Source organism: Ceratocystis lukuohia, assembly GCF_044167205.1.
Source record: "Ceratocystis lukuohia strain C4212 chromosome Unknown Supercontig2_pilon, whole genome shotgun sequence".
In the NCBI taxonomy this organism is placed as follows: Eukaryota; Fungi; Ascomycota; class Sordariomycetes; order Microascales; family Ceratocystidaceae; genus Ceratocystis; species Ceratocystis lukuohia.
In genome coordinates this window covers 356,590-369,705 of record NW_027263521.1, presented here as the reverse complement: position 1 = coordinate 369,705, position 13,116 = coordinate 356,590, and the positions used below count along the sequence as shown (strand labels likewise).

The window sequence follows — 13,116 nt, the reverse complement described above, 5'->3', positions numbered from 1 at the left end:
ATGGCTGCAACTCTGTCGGCCTCGTACACGCATAATAACGGGTTGCCCACTGGACCCGACAGGGCTTTGCAGTATTCCATCTCCGTAGCTGCCGCTGCAGTTGGGTCTGCAGTAGCTGTGTCTGCATCCGCATCTTGTGCTGCGGATGCTGCACCCGAATCCCAGACTGACTCCAGTGCTACCACCACTGCTTTCACTCAGCCTCAGCCTCAACCCCAGCCCCAATCCCTGTCCTCTCAACAACCCCCGTCGATCGACCTCCAAATCCGCTCTTTAGCCAGGCGTACTACCTCTTCTAGCTCTTTCGACTTTAACTTCATCCCCCCCTCTAGCACGACCAGTGACAGTGTTTCTAGACAGGGCAACCACAGTCACAGTCAGGACAAAAGTCAGGACCAGAGTCATGACGAGAGTCAGAGTTTGGGTCAAAGCCACAGCCCGCAAAGCCACAGTCAGCCCCAAGACCTCTGCCAAATCCTCGACAAGTCACAGCCTAGATCCCAGTCTCAGGCCCACTTGGATGCCTACCCTCAGAGCCCCTTGGAAATAGGAGCTGCAGGCCTGTCACTCTCGCTCTCTGTTCCTACACCTCCCTCGCCCGAAAAGCGGAAACGAGGCGGTCCTGTGCTGAGAGACGCACCTAAATCCCCGATTCGTGTCAATGTTAAGACTAGCCCCATTATGCAGCCATCCAACGCAGAAATTGAAGAGACCTCACCATTGAACCCATCTCCCACAATCAACTCCTCGCCTACATTTTCTTCCGCTGTAATTATAACGACCACTGACGTCGACGCTCTCGCCACTACCACCATTCCTAGTCCCATTTCTAATACCATTGTCGACGACTACATCTACGGCAACCCGCATAATCGCTCCCTAGAAGACCTAGGCCTCCCCATTACACAGGATCCGCCGTCAACCTCTGTGTCTCCTGTAGTAACAAAAGCCGACTTTACTACTCCTGATCCCGAGGACAGCAGCTCTAGAGCGCTACTGCCTCCCTTAATGCATCTCTCGACTTCTTCACCCGACATTATGGCCACGACTACGCAAAACAATCGCAGTGACGAACAAAGACAATCCGAACCTATACAAAATCACACACAGAGTCCCGCCCCCGATTTTTCTTCTCATCAACTTCCTCCCCAGACCACGACAGCCTCTGCCAAAAATCATAGCAATAGCACAAAGACTTCAGATGAGTCCTTTACTGCAAGCACTAGTTCTATTTCCATTTCCCACCCCAACGAAAATGATATCCCTGAAGAGTCGGTAAATGGCTCTTCCTCTAGTTCTCATGAACCTGAGCCTGAGCCTGAGCCTGTTGCTGGGTTTGCCTACCACCACAACCCGTATCCTACCCGAGTCGCTTCTGTGCCCATTGGCCATGATGGTCGTGGTCAGTCTACACCAAACCTGCTTCAGGATGGCAATGCCATTGGCCGCCATCTCAGCCCAAACATGCGCCACCCGCACCAACGCTCATCCATTGCTCGTCCGATTTCCGCCTACTCGCTTTATTCGGAATACCCGCAACGAGGTCGCTCTCCCGGTATGGGCGGTACAAACTCCCCCCACCTCCGCAATCCTTCAGCTTCGGGTCGTAGATCGCCTGATACTCGCCCGCAAAGTTATATTGACATGTTGAATACCTCGTACCCCCAGCCTGCGCCTGCCCCAATTTCGTTTGATAATTCACACCTTAAGCACTCTATTGGCACCAATGCCTCGCTTCTAGGGACTGAAAAGACTCTGGAAATGTACCGGAACAATATCAAAAAGACCAATGATTCATCTGTCCAGTACTCCTTCGCTGTCTTTTTGATTTCATCTGCTCAAGAACAGGCTCTTGCCCAGGCTGAATCCGGCACTAAAGCTACGGCTGCTGAAAAGTCTGCCCCGCATGAGTTGATTCGAGAAGCCAAAAGTATTTTGCAAAGACTGGCTAGCTCAGGGTACCCCTTTGCCCAGTATTATCTCGCAGATGGTTACGCGTCGGGCCTCTTTAGTAAAGGTAAAGAGGACTACAACCAGGCCTTCCCGCTCTTTGCAATGGCTGCCAAGCACGGTCACGCTGAAAGTGCCTACCGCGCAGCCTTATGCTATGAATATGGCTGGGGAACCCGGAAAGATCCTGTCAAGGCTCTTAACTTCTTGCGAGTGGGCGCTACCAAGAAACACCCCGGCGCCATGACTCGTCTGGGTGTGTCCTGTTTGTCGGGAGACCTTGGAGAGCGCAAGTACCGAGAAGGCATCAAATGGCTGAAGCTTGCGACTGAGATGGCTGACACAATTTATCCTGCTGCGCCATACATCCTTGGTTGTATGTATGAAAAGGGCGATGGAGAGGACATCTTCCAGGACGAGACATATGCGGCCGAACTATTCACACAGGCCGCGGAGCTGGGCAATTCTGACGCTAGCTTCCGGATGGGTGATGCCTACGAACACGGCAAGCTCAACTGCCCGCGGAATCCAGCCCTTAGCGTGCACTTTTACACAGATGCCGCAGAGAAGGGAAACCCGGCTGCCATGATGGGTTTGTGTGCGTGGTACATGGTCGGAGCTGAGCCGATCCTGGAGAAGGACGAAGAGGAGGCGTATGAATGGGCCAAACGGGCGGCAGACATGGGTAAGCAGTTCCTCCCGCTTAGTAGTTGCAAGTACCAAACACTAACAGTTTCGCCCTACGATATAGGCTACACCAAGGCTGAGTATGCCGTTGGCTACTTCACGGAAATGGGCATTGGATGCCATCGAGACATTCTCGAAGCCAACGTGTGGTACGTCAAAGCAGCTGAAAAAGGCGATGAGCGTGCCAAAGTTCGCATCACTACAATTGATGCGGCTATCCGCGGAGGCAAACCTATGGATGTTGCATCAGGGCGCAACTCGAACGCAAAGCTCAAGAAGGGCGGTAGCGGGTCCAAGAAGGAGGGTGAGTGTGTCGTCATGTAAAGAGAAAGGCTAAGGAATGTGCGCTGGGATTTCTTGATTAACAACCACGATAAACGTGATACTACTATTTTGGGAGTAGGGGGGGGGGGAACAACAAGAGCAAGAGAGAGGAGGGGCAGCAAGCCTGGGTCATGTCCTCTGAGACTTCAGGATTGACTTCAACTGCAGCTCAGCGACGTTCTTGGCTACCAACGGTGAGGTCTCTTTTTCCCCTTTTCTCTTCTATTTCCCCTTCTTTTGATTTCCCTTCCTTTTTATCTTCTTTCTCTTCATCTTTTACCTATTTTATTTTTTGCATAGCATTATCACGGCATGATTCTCTCGAAAATGTCTCGTTTTTAATTTTTCTTTTTATTTTCATTTATTCTGAGTCTATTTTCACTCTACTGCGCAAAAAAAGCAAAAGGAAGTCTTGGGTTTCCTTACGAAGAACAGGGAAAAGGAATAATTAGGACGGGTATTTCCTTTTGTTTGCTAATGTTTTTTTTTTTTTCTTTTTTTTCTTTCTTTCCTTCACTCAATGTTTTTCTTTTAACCAATTAATTTTTGCTTTACCGTAACTACCTAGTTAGTTATTTGATTAATTTGTTTTTTTTTTTGGTTTATATATAGGTGCAAAATGTGGGGAAGCCGGCCGGTGACATCAGACAAAAAGATACTCAAGGATAGAGATAGGAAAGAAGTAAAACCAGGACAAACGGATATATGCAGGCTCTCTCTCTCTCTGTCTTGGGAAGGAACGCGTGAACAAAGCCAGCTAATCTTTTGTCTTCGTCTTGTTTAAATTATAGCTAGAACAAAACGAAAGAAAAGAAAAAAAATACAACGAAAGAAACCAAGAAAACCTGCCCTGCCTCCCAAAAAAAAAAAAAAAAAGACCATTTGTTTACCTTTCTTTCTACCAATCATCAACCGGGAATCCAAGTCTATCCATTCGTTTGTCTCCCACTCTTAACCTTAGCCAGCCCTTCTACCGCTTCCGTCTCTCCTCGTCAATATCCTCTCCGATCTCATCAGGCTTGCGTGGGTCTACAAACGTCATCACACGCCGATCTCCATTGCGCGCACCTACTGTGACCCATACGTGCTTAAGCAACGTCCCCTGCTGATTAATCTCACGTGCACCGAGCCAACGCAATCGGTCATGCCGGTCGAACGAGCTGTTGCCTAGCCCTCCATTGGCCACCCACTCGCGGACAATGTTTTTGATGAACTCGATCTTACGTCGCAGGTCGTTGGCTTCTGGAATCCCCTGCAATTCAGCGGGGATTTCGGGGCGTCGCCTGGTTGTACTGGACGATGCAGAGGTAGACGAAGTTGAGCCAGGGGCACGACGAGACGAGGACTTGGTGAAGTTGAGGAGCGTCTGAAGCGGGTACGACAGCATACTGCGCTCGTCAAGAGCTTCCTCGTCCATCTGGCCGGTCTGGCGTAGTTTCTCAGCTGCACGTTGTGGTAAATGCCAGAAATGGCACCAAGTACCAGTAGAGTCCAACACAATTTTGGTATGATCTGGGAAGTTAAATTGCAGATGGCCATCGCCAAACATCCAACAGCCAACATCGCCAAAGCGCTGGTAGAAAATGACCAGGTCGGCGGGTGCGGGTGCTGAAGAGTTTGGATTGTCCAGCGAGAGCTTGGCTGAGAGTGCTTCGGCAAGCATGTCATCTGTGTTATCAGGATCGGCGTTCTGGTGTTGCCCCGAGGGTGGTGGCACATCATCGCGACCATATGTAATCATGTAGTTGGCAAATTTACGCCACAATATAATGCGTTCACGCTTGCGGTGATGGTATACATCTCTTCCAGGTTCGAGCTTACTAGCCACACCATCAACGACAGCCACGCGGAATGTTCTTGGGTCAATAGCCAGGCGTGTCAGACCCATCTCACCGTGGTTCTCAAGTAGGTGGATGGGCTCAGTCATGGGAACATGCTGTAGCCGATCTGCATAGGACAAGTCATTTCGTCGTAGCATATGCTGTTCTGCCTCAGGGATCATCATACATGCTGGCGGGAGCATCGCCGTCTCGCCATTGGCGTCAAGCGACGTAGTTGTCGCAATAGCACGGAGGACACAGCCAACATTGCCATTATTGAGAATATAGCCAAGACCAAACTTGTTAGTGTAGTCAACCCATTTCACAACAATCTGGGGCGCTGGGGGAGCGACAGCTGTTTTCGAAGTTAAGATGGCCATTGTGCGGGCGTTAAGAGCACGCTCGAGTTCTGTTTGCAGCCGCTCCAAGCGGGCCAGGACACAGTCGGGCTCCGAGTCCAAGACAGGAATAGGCTGCTCAAGAGGGCTGAAGAGGGATGGTGTTGTTGAAGAAGGCACGAGCGATGTAGCAGACGTCGAACTTGAACTAGTCGAGGTGGCAGATCTAGAGCTTGTAAGACCTCTACGTCTGGAGCGAGAGGAAGATGATGAAGATGATGATGACGAAGATGTGCCTGTTCTTTCACGAGATTCACGAGGCTCCCGGGGCTCACGCGGTTCGCGAGATCGCGACGAAGATGAAGGTGCTGATGTGGACGATGCACCCGAATTTTCACGCACATGTCTAGATCTAGAAGACGTAGTAGAAGAAATCGTCTCGGCCGCAGTTTGTGCTTCCGCTTCAGACGCAGCGACCATAGCAGCTGCAGTATTCTGAACAGTAGTAAACGACGTAGTAGGCGGTCCAACTGCTGTTGATGATACCGTTGTGGTTGCCGCTGCCCCTGCAGCAGGCTTGTTTATGGCTCTTTGCTGAGCAGCAAAGCTCTGTGGAGGTTGACGAAGGAGGCCGTTGCGACCATTTGCTAGAGGCGTGTTCCCACGTCTCTCTGCAGCTCTTTGGGCCGCCCGTTCCACGCTTCTCTGCTCGCGCTGCCACTCTTCGAATGGCCTATACACTACATCCTCAGCCAGAGGGATCATGGGAGTCAAGCCGGCCTTTTCTTCTGCGGCCATTTCCTTCCACACCTGCACAACGCGATTAGCTTTGGTAGGTGGCTGTTGAGAAGACATATTCCACGACCCCACAGAGCACTCGGCACAGAGCGCATGGAAGTTGTCAATGGCTTGCTGCTGCTGAGCAATGTTCATTTCTCTAATATAGAATTCAGGAGCCTCGGGAGGCAGCTCTCTGAAGCGTGTCGTTATCTCGCTAGAGAGGGGCATGTATCCGGCTCGGAAGAAAGGGTGGGCGACGATGGTGTCAGGTTCGGGGCGCAGATCAGCATCTGTCAGCATCGTAGCAACAACATCCTGTGCTTCGATACTAATTTCTCTGCCGCCATTTTCAAGGGTTGGCCACTCATAGTCACGCTCGCGTGCTCTGCGGTAGATTTCATCTGTGGTGGCCGACTGGAAGGGTGGCTTTGAGGTGAGCATAGCGAACCTATGAGAGAGTTGGTTTAGTTAGACAAGGTGGTCTGAACACATGCGGCGGGCGCGACTAGTGAGTGAAATGCTTACATGATGATTCCCAAACTCCAAATATCAACCATGTGATCATGGCCCTTTTTGCCCTTTTCCAAAATCTCAGGGGCAATATAGTTTGGCGTACCACAGAGGGTTGTCCGACGAATAGTATGCATATCCGTGCCAGTGACAACTAGAGCTGCCAGGCCAAAGTCTCCAATCTTGGCGTTCATGCGAGAGTCGAGGAAGATGTTGCCCATTTTCAAGTCACGGTGGATAATGCCCTTAGTGTGCATGTACTTGATAGCTCCTGAGACCTGCACCGAGTAAAATCGGACTTCGGGCTCAGTGAGGCCCTTGCGTCGGCGTACCATATCCATCAAGGAGCCATTGGAGCACAACTCAAGAACTAGATAGGTGCTGTTTTCAAAGGCAAAGGCTCGGAGGAAATTGACTATATTTTTATGCTTCATTTTCGAATGGATCTGGAGCTCGGTTTGGAACTGTTGGGGAAGAGCGATGTCAGCGAGCTGTCATCTCCTTTAGGGGGGGGGGGGTGGGGGGGGAGGAGGACAGAAGCTGTGTCGTACCTTTTGCTCCATCTTAGGAGGCATTTTGCTACGAACCACCTTGAGCGCATAACGCTGTTTAGTGTCCATCTGGTGGCCAACATAGCACAGGGCAAAGCCGCCTTTTCCAAGCATCTTGCCCACCTGGTACACCAAGCCATCGGGACTGCCGGTGGATGGCGGCTCTAGCACCTGAGGCGGAGGCGGTGGCGGGTGCTCTTTGTTGGTGCTAGGCTTTAGGCCATGTTGTCTGGCCTTGGGCGGCGGATTGGCAGCAGCTGGTTGAGGCATCCGCTGGGCATTTGCGTCGCGTGGCAGCAGAGCGTCCTGGTTGTTGGGGTCTAGAAGGCCAAACTTGGCAGAGGCCGAGCCCGAGGCAAAGTTCGAAGAAGCGGTGGGGTAGTTTCGGGCAGGAGCGGAAGAAGGGAGCGGAACTCGTTCGGGCATTGCCAAGAGAGGAGGCGACGATGTTTGGAGGGGAGGAGGATGGGTGTCCGAGCTAACAAACAAGAGCACGAATTTGGAAAACAAAGCACAAACAGAATGAACTTTTTTCTATGTAGTGAGTGGCCTGGTAAACTCAATCAGCGAGTTCCAAGAGTGCAAAATCGGCCACCAACGCAGCAACAAGTGGCCAGCAAGTCGACAACAAAGGGTAATTTTCTGGTGTTGTGTATGTGGTGTTGTTTTGTTTGAGAAAATGCGAAAGGCGAGCTTTGTCTCAATTGCCTGTACTTGGGCTTTAGAATTGGGATTTGGTTATCCACAACTTGGCGTGTTGATCCAAGCACGTACGGCAAGGCTGTTGTTAATGCAACGCCAGGCGGGACACACAGAAAAAAGAATCAAGTTCAAATTAAACTAAAAGGGAAGAAGATTAGGGCAATCAAGAAGGCTTTTTGCGCCTTCGTCATAAGGCTGTGATATTTTTTTCGCGCCTTCCAATTTTGAATTCCACCAACAGCAGTCGAATATTCTACTCAGTCATTTTTTCCTGTCGACGTGAAAGAAAAAAAAAAAAAGCATGCGGAAATATGGAAAATCTGCTCCATTATTCGCCGCCCTTTGAGAACAGCACAAAGCCATTTATGCAGGGAGTCGCCGCTATTCTCCGCCTGCCAAAGCTGGTTTATGTCTTGTCTGCAAATAAACACAAAGGAAGGCTAGTCTATTGGATGACGTTGCTGCAGCAACATTTGTGCGATAGGGTTATCAAACACCCTTAGGGTATGGGGCATCAGAAAATAAGGGTCTGTACCCTGGATGCTTTATTAGGGTATGCAATCATAGAGCTGTGCCCATATACCTAGTGTGTAACAGTGCTAGAAAATTCCGCCCCTTAACGTCTGCTGATCTACCGTCATAGCTAATCGGCCATAATGTTCTGTCTGCCGGGATCGGTGCCCGGGCATGCCTTCTCATGTCCTCTTCGCTCACATAGGCCATTGGAGGAAACTGTAACATTGATGCTGCTCGGATGACTGAAATAGCAACCCGCGCACTAATCAAATTTACTACGCTCCTGGTGAGTTGCTATTTTTTTTTCGTGTAATTACACAGCCGATATCTTGTGGGTTTACGCAGGAGGTGTTACATGTGCCGCACGAGGCCTGCCCTGCCAAGAAACCCTGCAAAGTTGTCTTCTTCGGATGGCTTGTGCACAAGACGGGGAGGAGCTCGCTGATAAGAGGTGGATTCGGAGTCAAGGGGACCGAAAGACTAACCCGTAAATCGCCAACCTGGGCTCTTGCTGGCTCTCTTTCTCTCTCTTGGTCCTCGTCCTCACTATACGCCTCCTTCCATCACGCGAACATCCAGCGAGATATGCTTGCCCTGGCACCACTCATACTCATACCTGGTGGTGTGCTGGCCACCACAATGCTTCGATGAGCAGTGGGTTTGTATTGCCTCCTAGAACAACTAAAATCACGGCTGAGACGGAACTAGCAGGGGGATAGTAAGATTGGCATCTTGGCTAGTGGCTTTTTTGGGCTAAAATAAGAAATACCCTCTAACAAGGGCCGACATGGGAAGGATGGAGTCTCATGTTTGCAGGGGGAAGCTCTATCTTGTATTGTCATAGTTGATCTCATCGACATGGGAGGGGCTTTAAGCTATCGTGACATAGAAGGGGGTGTCATGTTGGGCTGTAAGTGGAGATATGCTCAATATAGCTCCCCCTCGCTGCCGGAGTCAGCCAAGCACACAAGAGGATAGAACATATAAAGACGGCCAGTTCTCTCGCCTTTAGACGTTAGGTTTGGACTTTCCTCTCCACCCTCATCACCTCTCTTGCATTCTGCCATCTTTGACAGTGTACTTTCATTTCATCATCATCATTTTGCATATTGTTATTCTTTCATTTGTTTTCTCTTTGCATTTACATTTCCTCGCATTTACCTATTACTGCATTTATTCTCTCCTATTCATTCCTCACCTCAAAAACCTACACTTTGTGCATATTACCTTGATACCGGTTATCCAACTGTATCTGTTCTAACTTGCCTTCGTATCTTATACTTAAAACCTTAACTTTGCATATACACAATACCCCCTACCCCCACCAACTCACTCGCAACCATGAAGTACAACACCATTGCCACCATTGCTGCTCTTAGCACCCCCTCTTTGGTCCATGCTGCCTCGGGAACTCTCAACGTTCTTACTATGAACGTTGCTGGCCTGGCCAATACCCTGCAGGGTGGAAATGTTCCGGGCGACAAGTCTTCAAACTCCAAGCGCATTGGCTCGTACTTTGCCGAGTACGGCTACGATGTCATCAACATCCAGTCGGTAAGTTTCTAGATAGAACAACAGGGTCACCACACTCCTTACCAAGATGACAACCACTGACAAGGATTAACCAGGACTTCGACTACCACAACCCTATTTATGAGACTGACAACCACAACCACCGCACCGACACCATGGGCAACTTTGGTAAGGGCGACGGTCTCAACACCCTGTCTAAGCTGCCTTTCATTGATTTCCGCCGCATCAGATGGGATAAATGCTCTAATGATGAGGGCAGAGATTGCGATACGCGCAAGGGTTTCACCTTTATGCGCATGCGTGTCTCTGAGGGCGTTTACATTGACATGTACAACCTCCAAACTGATGCCGGAATGACGGGTAATGACATTGATGCGCGCGCTTCCAACCTGGTCCAGGTGTCTGAGTACATCAAAAAGTGGTCTATTGGCAACGCTGTGATGGTCTTTGGCGACACCAATTCTATCTACAGCCGCACTTCTGATAACATCAACATTTTCCAGGAACAGAACGGAATGAAAGATGCTTGGTACACACTCGTGCGCAAGGAAGATGGCTCTTCCGACACCACTTGCCACAACCCTAGTGACACTCTGCTGTGCGAGCTTGGCGACAAGGTCATCTCGCGCGGCTCGGAGCTGCTCACTCTTGATGCCACTACTTTTGAGTATGTTGGCAAGAAGTTCCTCCAGCCGAATGGAAACGTGCTGAGTGACCGCGATCCTGTGCAGGTCGGCCTTACTTGGTGCCAGAGCGAAACCTTGCGTCAGTCTGATCTCTTTGGCGCTCCTCATGGCAAGACTTGGTTCAACGATGCTCCCGCTATCGCTTCTAAGGGCAGCCGTCCTAAGGCTTCCACTATAGGCTTCTCTGGTGGCAACCGTGTTGACAGGGTGACCGTGACCCTTAGCGACTCATCGTTTTTCGGGTACGGTGGCAAGGGCGGCAAATACAGGGAGATCACGCTTGCAGGTGATGAATTCTGGACCAAGGTCGACCTTTGCCAGGGTATGAGAAACGGTAAAACTCGCATCTTCTACATCAAGGCGATTACCAGTAAGAACCAAATCCTGGAAGTTGGCAAGGGCACCGATACCTGCACCACTTATATCGCTCCCTCGGGCTTCCAGATTGTTGGTTTTGCTGGCCAGTATGGCGACGAAATCGACCAGCTCGGTGTTATCTACGGCCTCCAGTAAATCAAATGGGAGACTATCCTGTACTGCAACTCGGATGCGCCGATTCCAGAACATCCTGATGCGGGTTTTGAACATAATAGCATCCATAGGACGTGCATATAGACAAGTATAATAACCACCAGCTAGATTAATACGAATGTACATTACATTACCTATTCATTATTGACTCTCGAAAATACCGTTGCAGGCTGAGTTCCATAATATGAATAACATGTGCATGCATGACGTTAAAAGGTTGGTTTTCAACATCAAGTAGCTTGCCGCACATGTGAAACAAGAGCCCATGGCGCTACTAGGGTGAGTGTGCCACACATGTGTATTGTAAGTTTATCCTGGATTCTCCTGAACAGGGATAGATTCGCCACTACAATTCTCGGCATCATGAGTAGTTGATAGACTTGATAATCGATGTGACAATATCGCACAGCAATTGATGTTGTGGAGAATCAACAACATCGGGTAATTCACGAGACATGGTACGTACAGGGTTATAATCGTGTTGAGGGATAGATAGAGCTTAGCTCCCTAATAAAACCGATAGCAAATAAGTAGATCGTGTAGTTGGCTATCCTTTGTTGGACTGTTTCTGGAGTGTCCTCATTCTCGGTTGCTGATTCTTGCTCTACGTCCTCTTGTGTTTCTTCTGCTTCTGTGTCCCCTTTTTGTCCGTTTATCGTCGTGCTCTGCCCCATTGATGTGATGTCTTCCTTGTCATCAATTTCCAAGTTTTGTGGCTGTTCGGGTGTCAGGTTGTCGGCCTGTGTCTCTAACTCATTGACCTGGTGATCAACTCGGTTGCTTTTCTCAGAGTTGGCTGTTCTTTGTCTTGGTGTTTGTTGATCGTCTCCTTGGTCTGGATGCTCTTCTTGTACGGGGTTTCGGGTGTTAATAAGTCTTTGATGGGTTAGTCTAACTCTAGTAGATTTCCACCAGGTATACTTTCGAAGAATTGTAATGACTCAGTGACAAAAGCTTTGTTCGTTGTGATATCCTGGCACGTATATCTCCCAGTTACATTCTCATGAATTCCCTGTAGAAATCCTTCCCGTCCACGAGTTTCCAGCTTGTTCCTTCACCGGATGTTTGGATTCTTGTTGTAGATGTCGTGGAATAATATCTTGCAGCCCCATCTGTGGATATGCATGTTTTCTGGGGCCATGTTGAAGGATAATTTGAATGGTGATTTTGCGTCTTCAATGCTCGCTCTATTCGCAATATATGCCCAGTGTGTAGCCGCGGAAGGCTAGAACTCGATGGGCATTGGTGAATCCAACAGTATTGTACGAACTGAATCGTTGATTGTTCTGATGGCCCTCTAAGTTATGCCGTTTTGACTCGATGTTCCTGGGATGGTGTAGCTTGACATTGGAAGTCCGTTGGTATTGCAGCAAGCTTCCAAGAATGCCTGCCTGCCGACTGTTTGTATCCATCTGCATGCCCAAACTTGATATGAGCTTCCTCATATGATAATGCCTTTATACGCAAATCTGATTTTCCCAGGCAGTGGAGCGAATTGTATGTAGACTATGCTTTTCGGTGAAGTTGATTCTTTTATCGTTTCTTCTGATGAAGGCTTCATGTTTCAACGCTAGAACCTCTAGTCCTATATGCCACAATTGTCGTACTGGTAACAGATTCTGATTTAAACCATCTACATGGTATATCCATTTATGATGACCTCTGATCTCCTAAATCGATTTTGGACAGGCTAAATGTGCGTGTCACTAAATGAAGACCCCCCTAATCAACCGGTACAGGACCGATTCTTTGGTAGCTGCAAAGTCCCGTCAGATCACCTGTCAAACGATGTGTGGTGCCACTGTCAACTATCCGGTAGTCAGGGATCTCCTTGCTTGAGGAGTTTATGTACTTCTGTTGGCAGAAATATTTCTCTGCTCCCATCTCTCTTTGTGCCTGCAGACGTCTTCATTGTGGCCAAGCTTTTGGCAGAAAAGACATCTTGGCTTACCAGTGTTCCTCGTTTTTCGCTTCAATTTTGAGGAGTCGACCTGCTTGGGTTCTTTCTGTCTGATCGGTAACAACAGGATATCATCATCGATTCTTTCCATGACATCATTCCACGTTCCGGTTGCCTGCCGAACTCGCCTTTCGAAGATGTCGGCGATTCGGGATGGTAGCTGCCGAGTCCAGAGCATTACGATCACTCTAGCTAGGATATTTGTTATTGGCTGATCTTTATAAAAGG

The 13,116-nt window shown here is 49.2% G+C and overlaps 3 protein-coding genes across 3 annotated transcripts; 2 read left to right on the top strand and 1 right to left on the bottom strand.

Moving 5' to 3' along the window:
• On the top strand, positions 1 to 2,961 carry HOO65_020102 (Protein SKT5; the record flags this gene model as incomplete). Its single annotated transcript, XM_070999992.1, has 1 exon — positions 1 to 2,961. The coding sequence occupies one exon, from the start codon at positions 1 to 3 to the stop codon at positions 2,959 to 2,961; it is 2,961 nt and encodes a 986-aa protein (XP_070860740.1).
• A 970-nt stretch (positions 2,962 to 3,931) lies between these two features.
• On the bottom strand, positions 3,932 to 7,386 carry HOO65_020101 (Serine/threonine-protein kinase plo1; the record flags this gene model as incomplete). The annotated part of the gene is made up of 3 exons (XM_071006354.1): positions 3,932 to 6,347; positions 6,425 to 6,900; positions 6,961 to 7,386. The coding sequence occupies 3 exons, from the start codon at positions 7,384 to 7,386 to the stop codon at positions 3,932 to 3,934; spliced, it is 3,318 nt and encodes a 1,105-aa protein (XP_070860739.1).
• A 2,133-nt stretch (positions 7,387 to 9,519) lies between these two features.
• Positions 9,520 to 10,910, top strand: HOO65_020100 (uncharacterized protein; the record flags this gene model as incomplete). The annotated part of the gene is made up of 2 exons (XM_071006773.1): positions 9,520 to 9,732; positions 9,807 to 10,910. 2 exons carry the CDS (start codon positions 9,520 to 9,522, stop codon positions 10,908 to 10,910), a joined length of 1,317 nt encoding a protein of 438 aa, XP_070860738.1.
• Between the last annotated feature and the right edge of the window lie 2,206 nt (positions 10,911 to 13,116).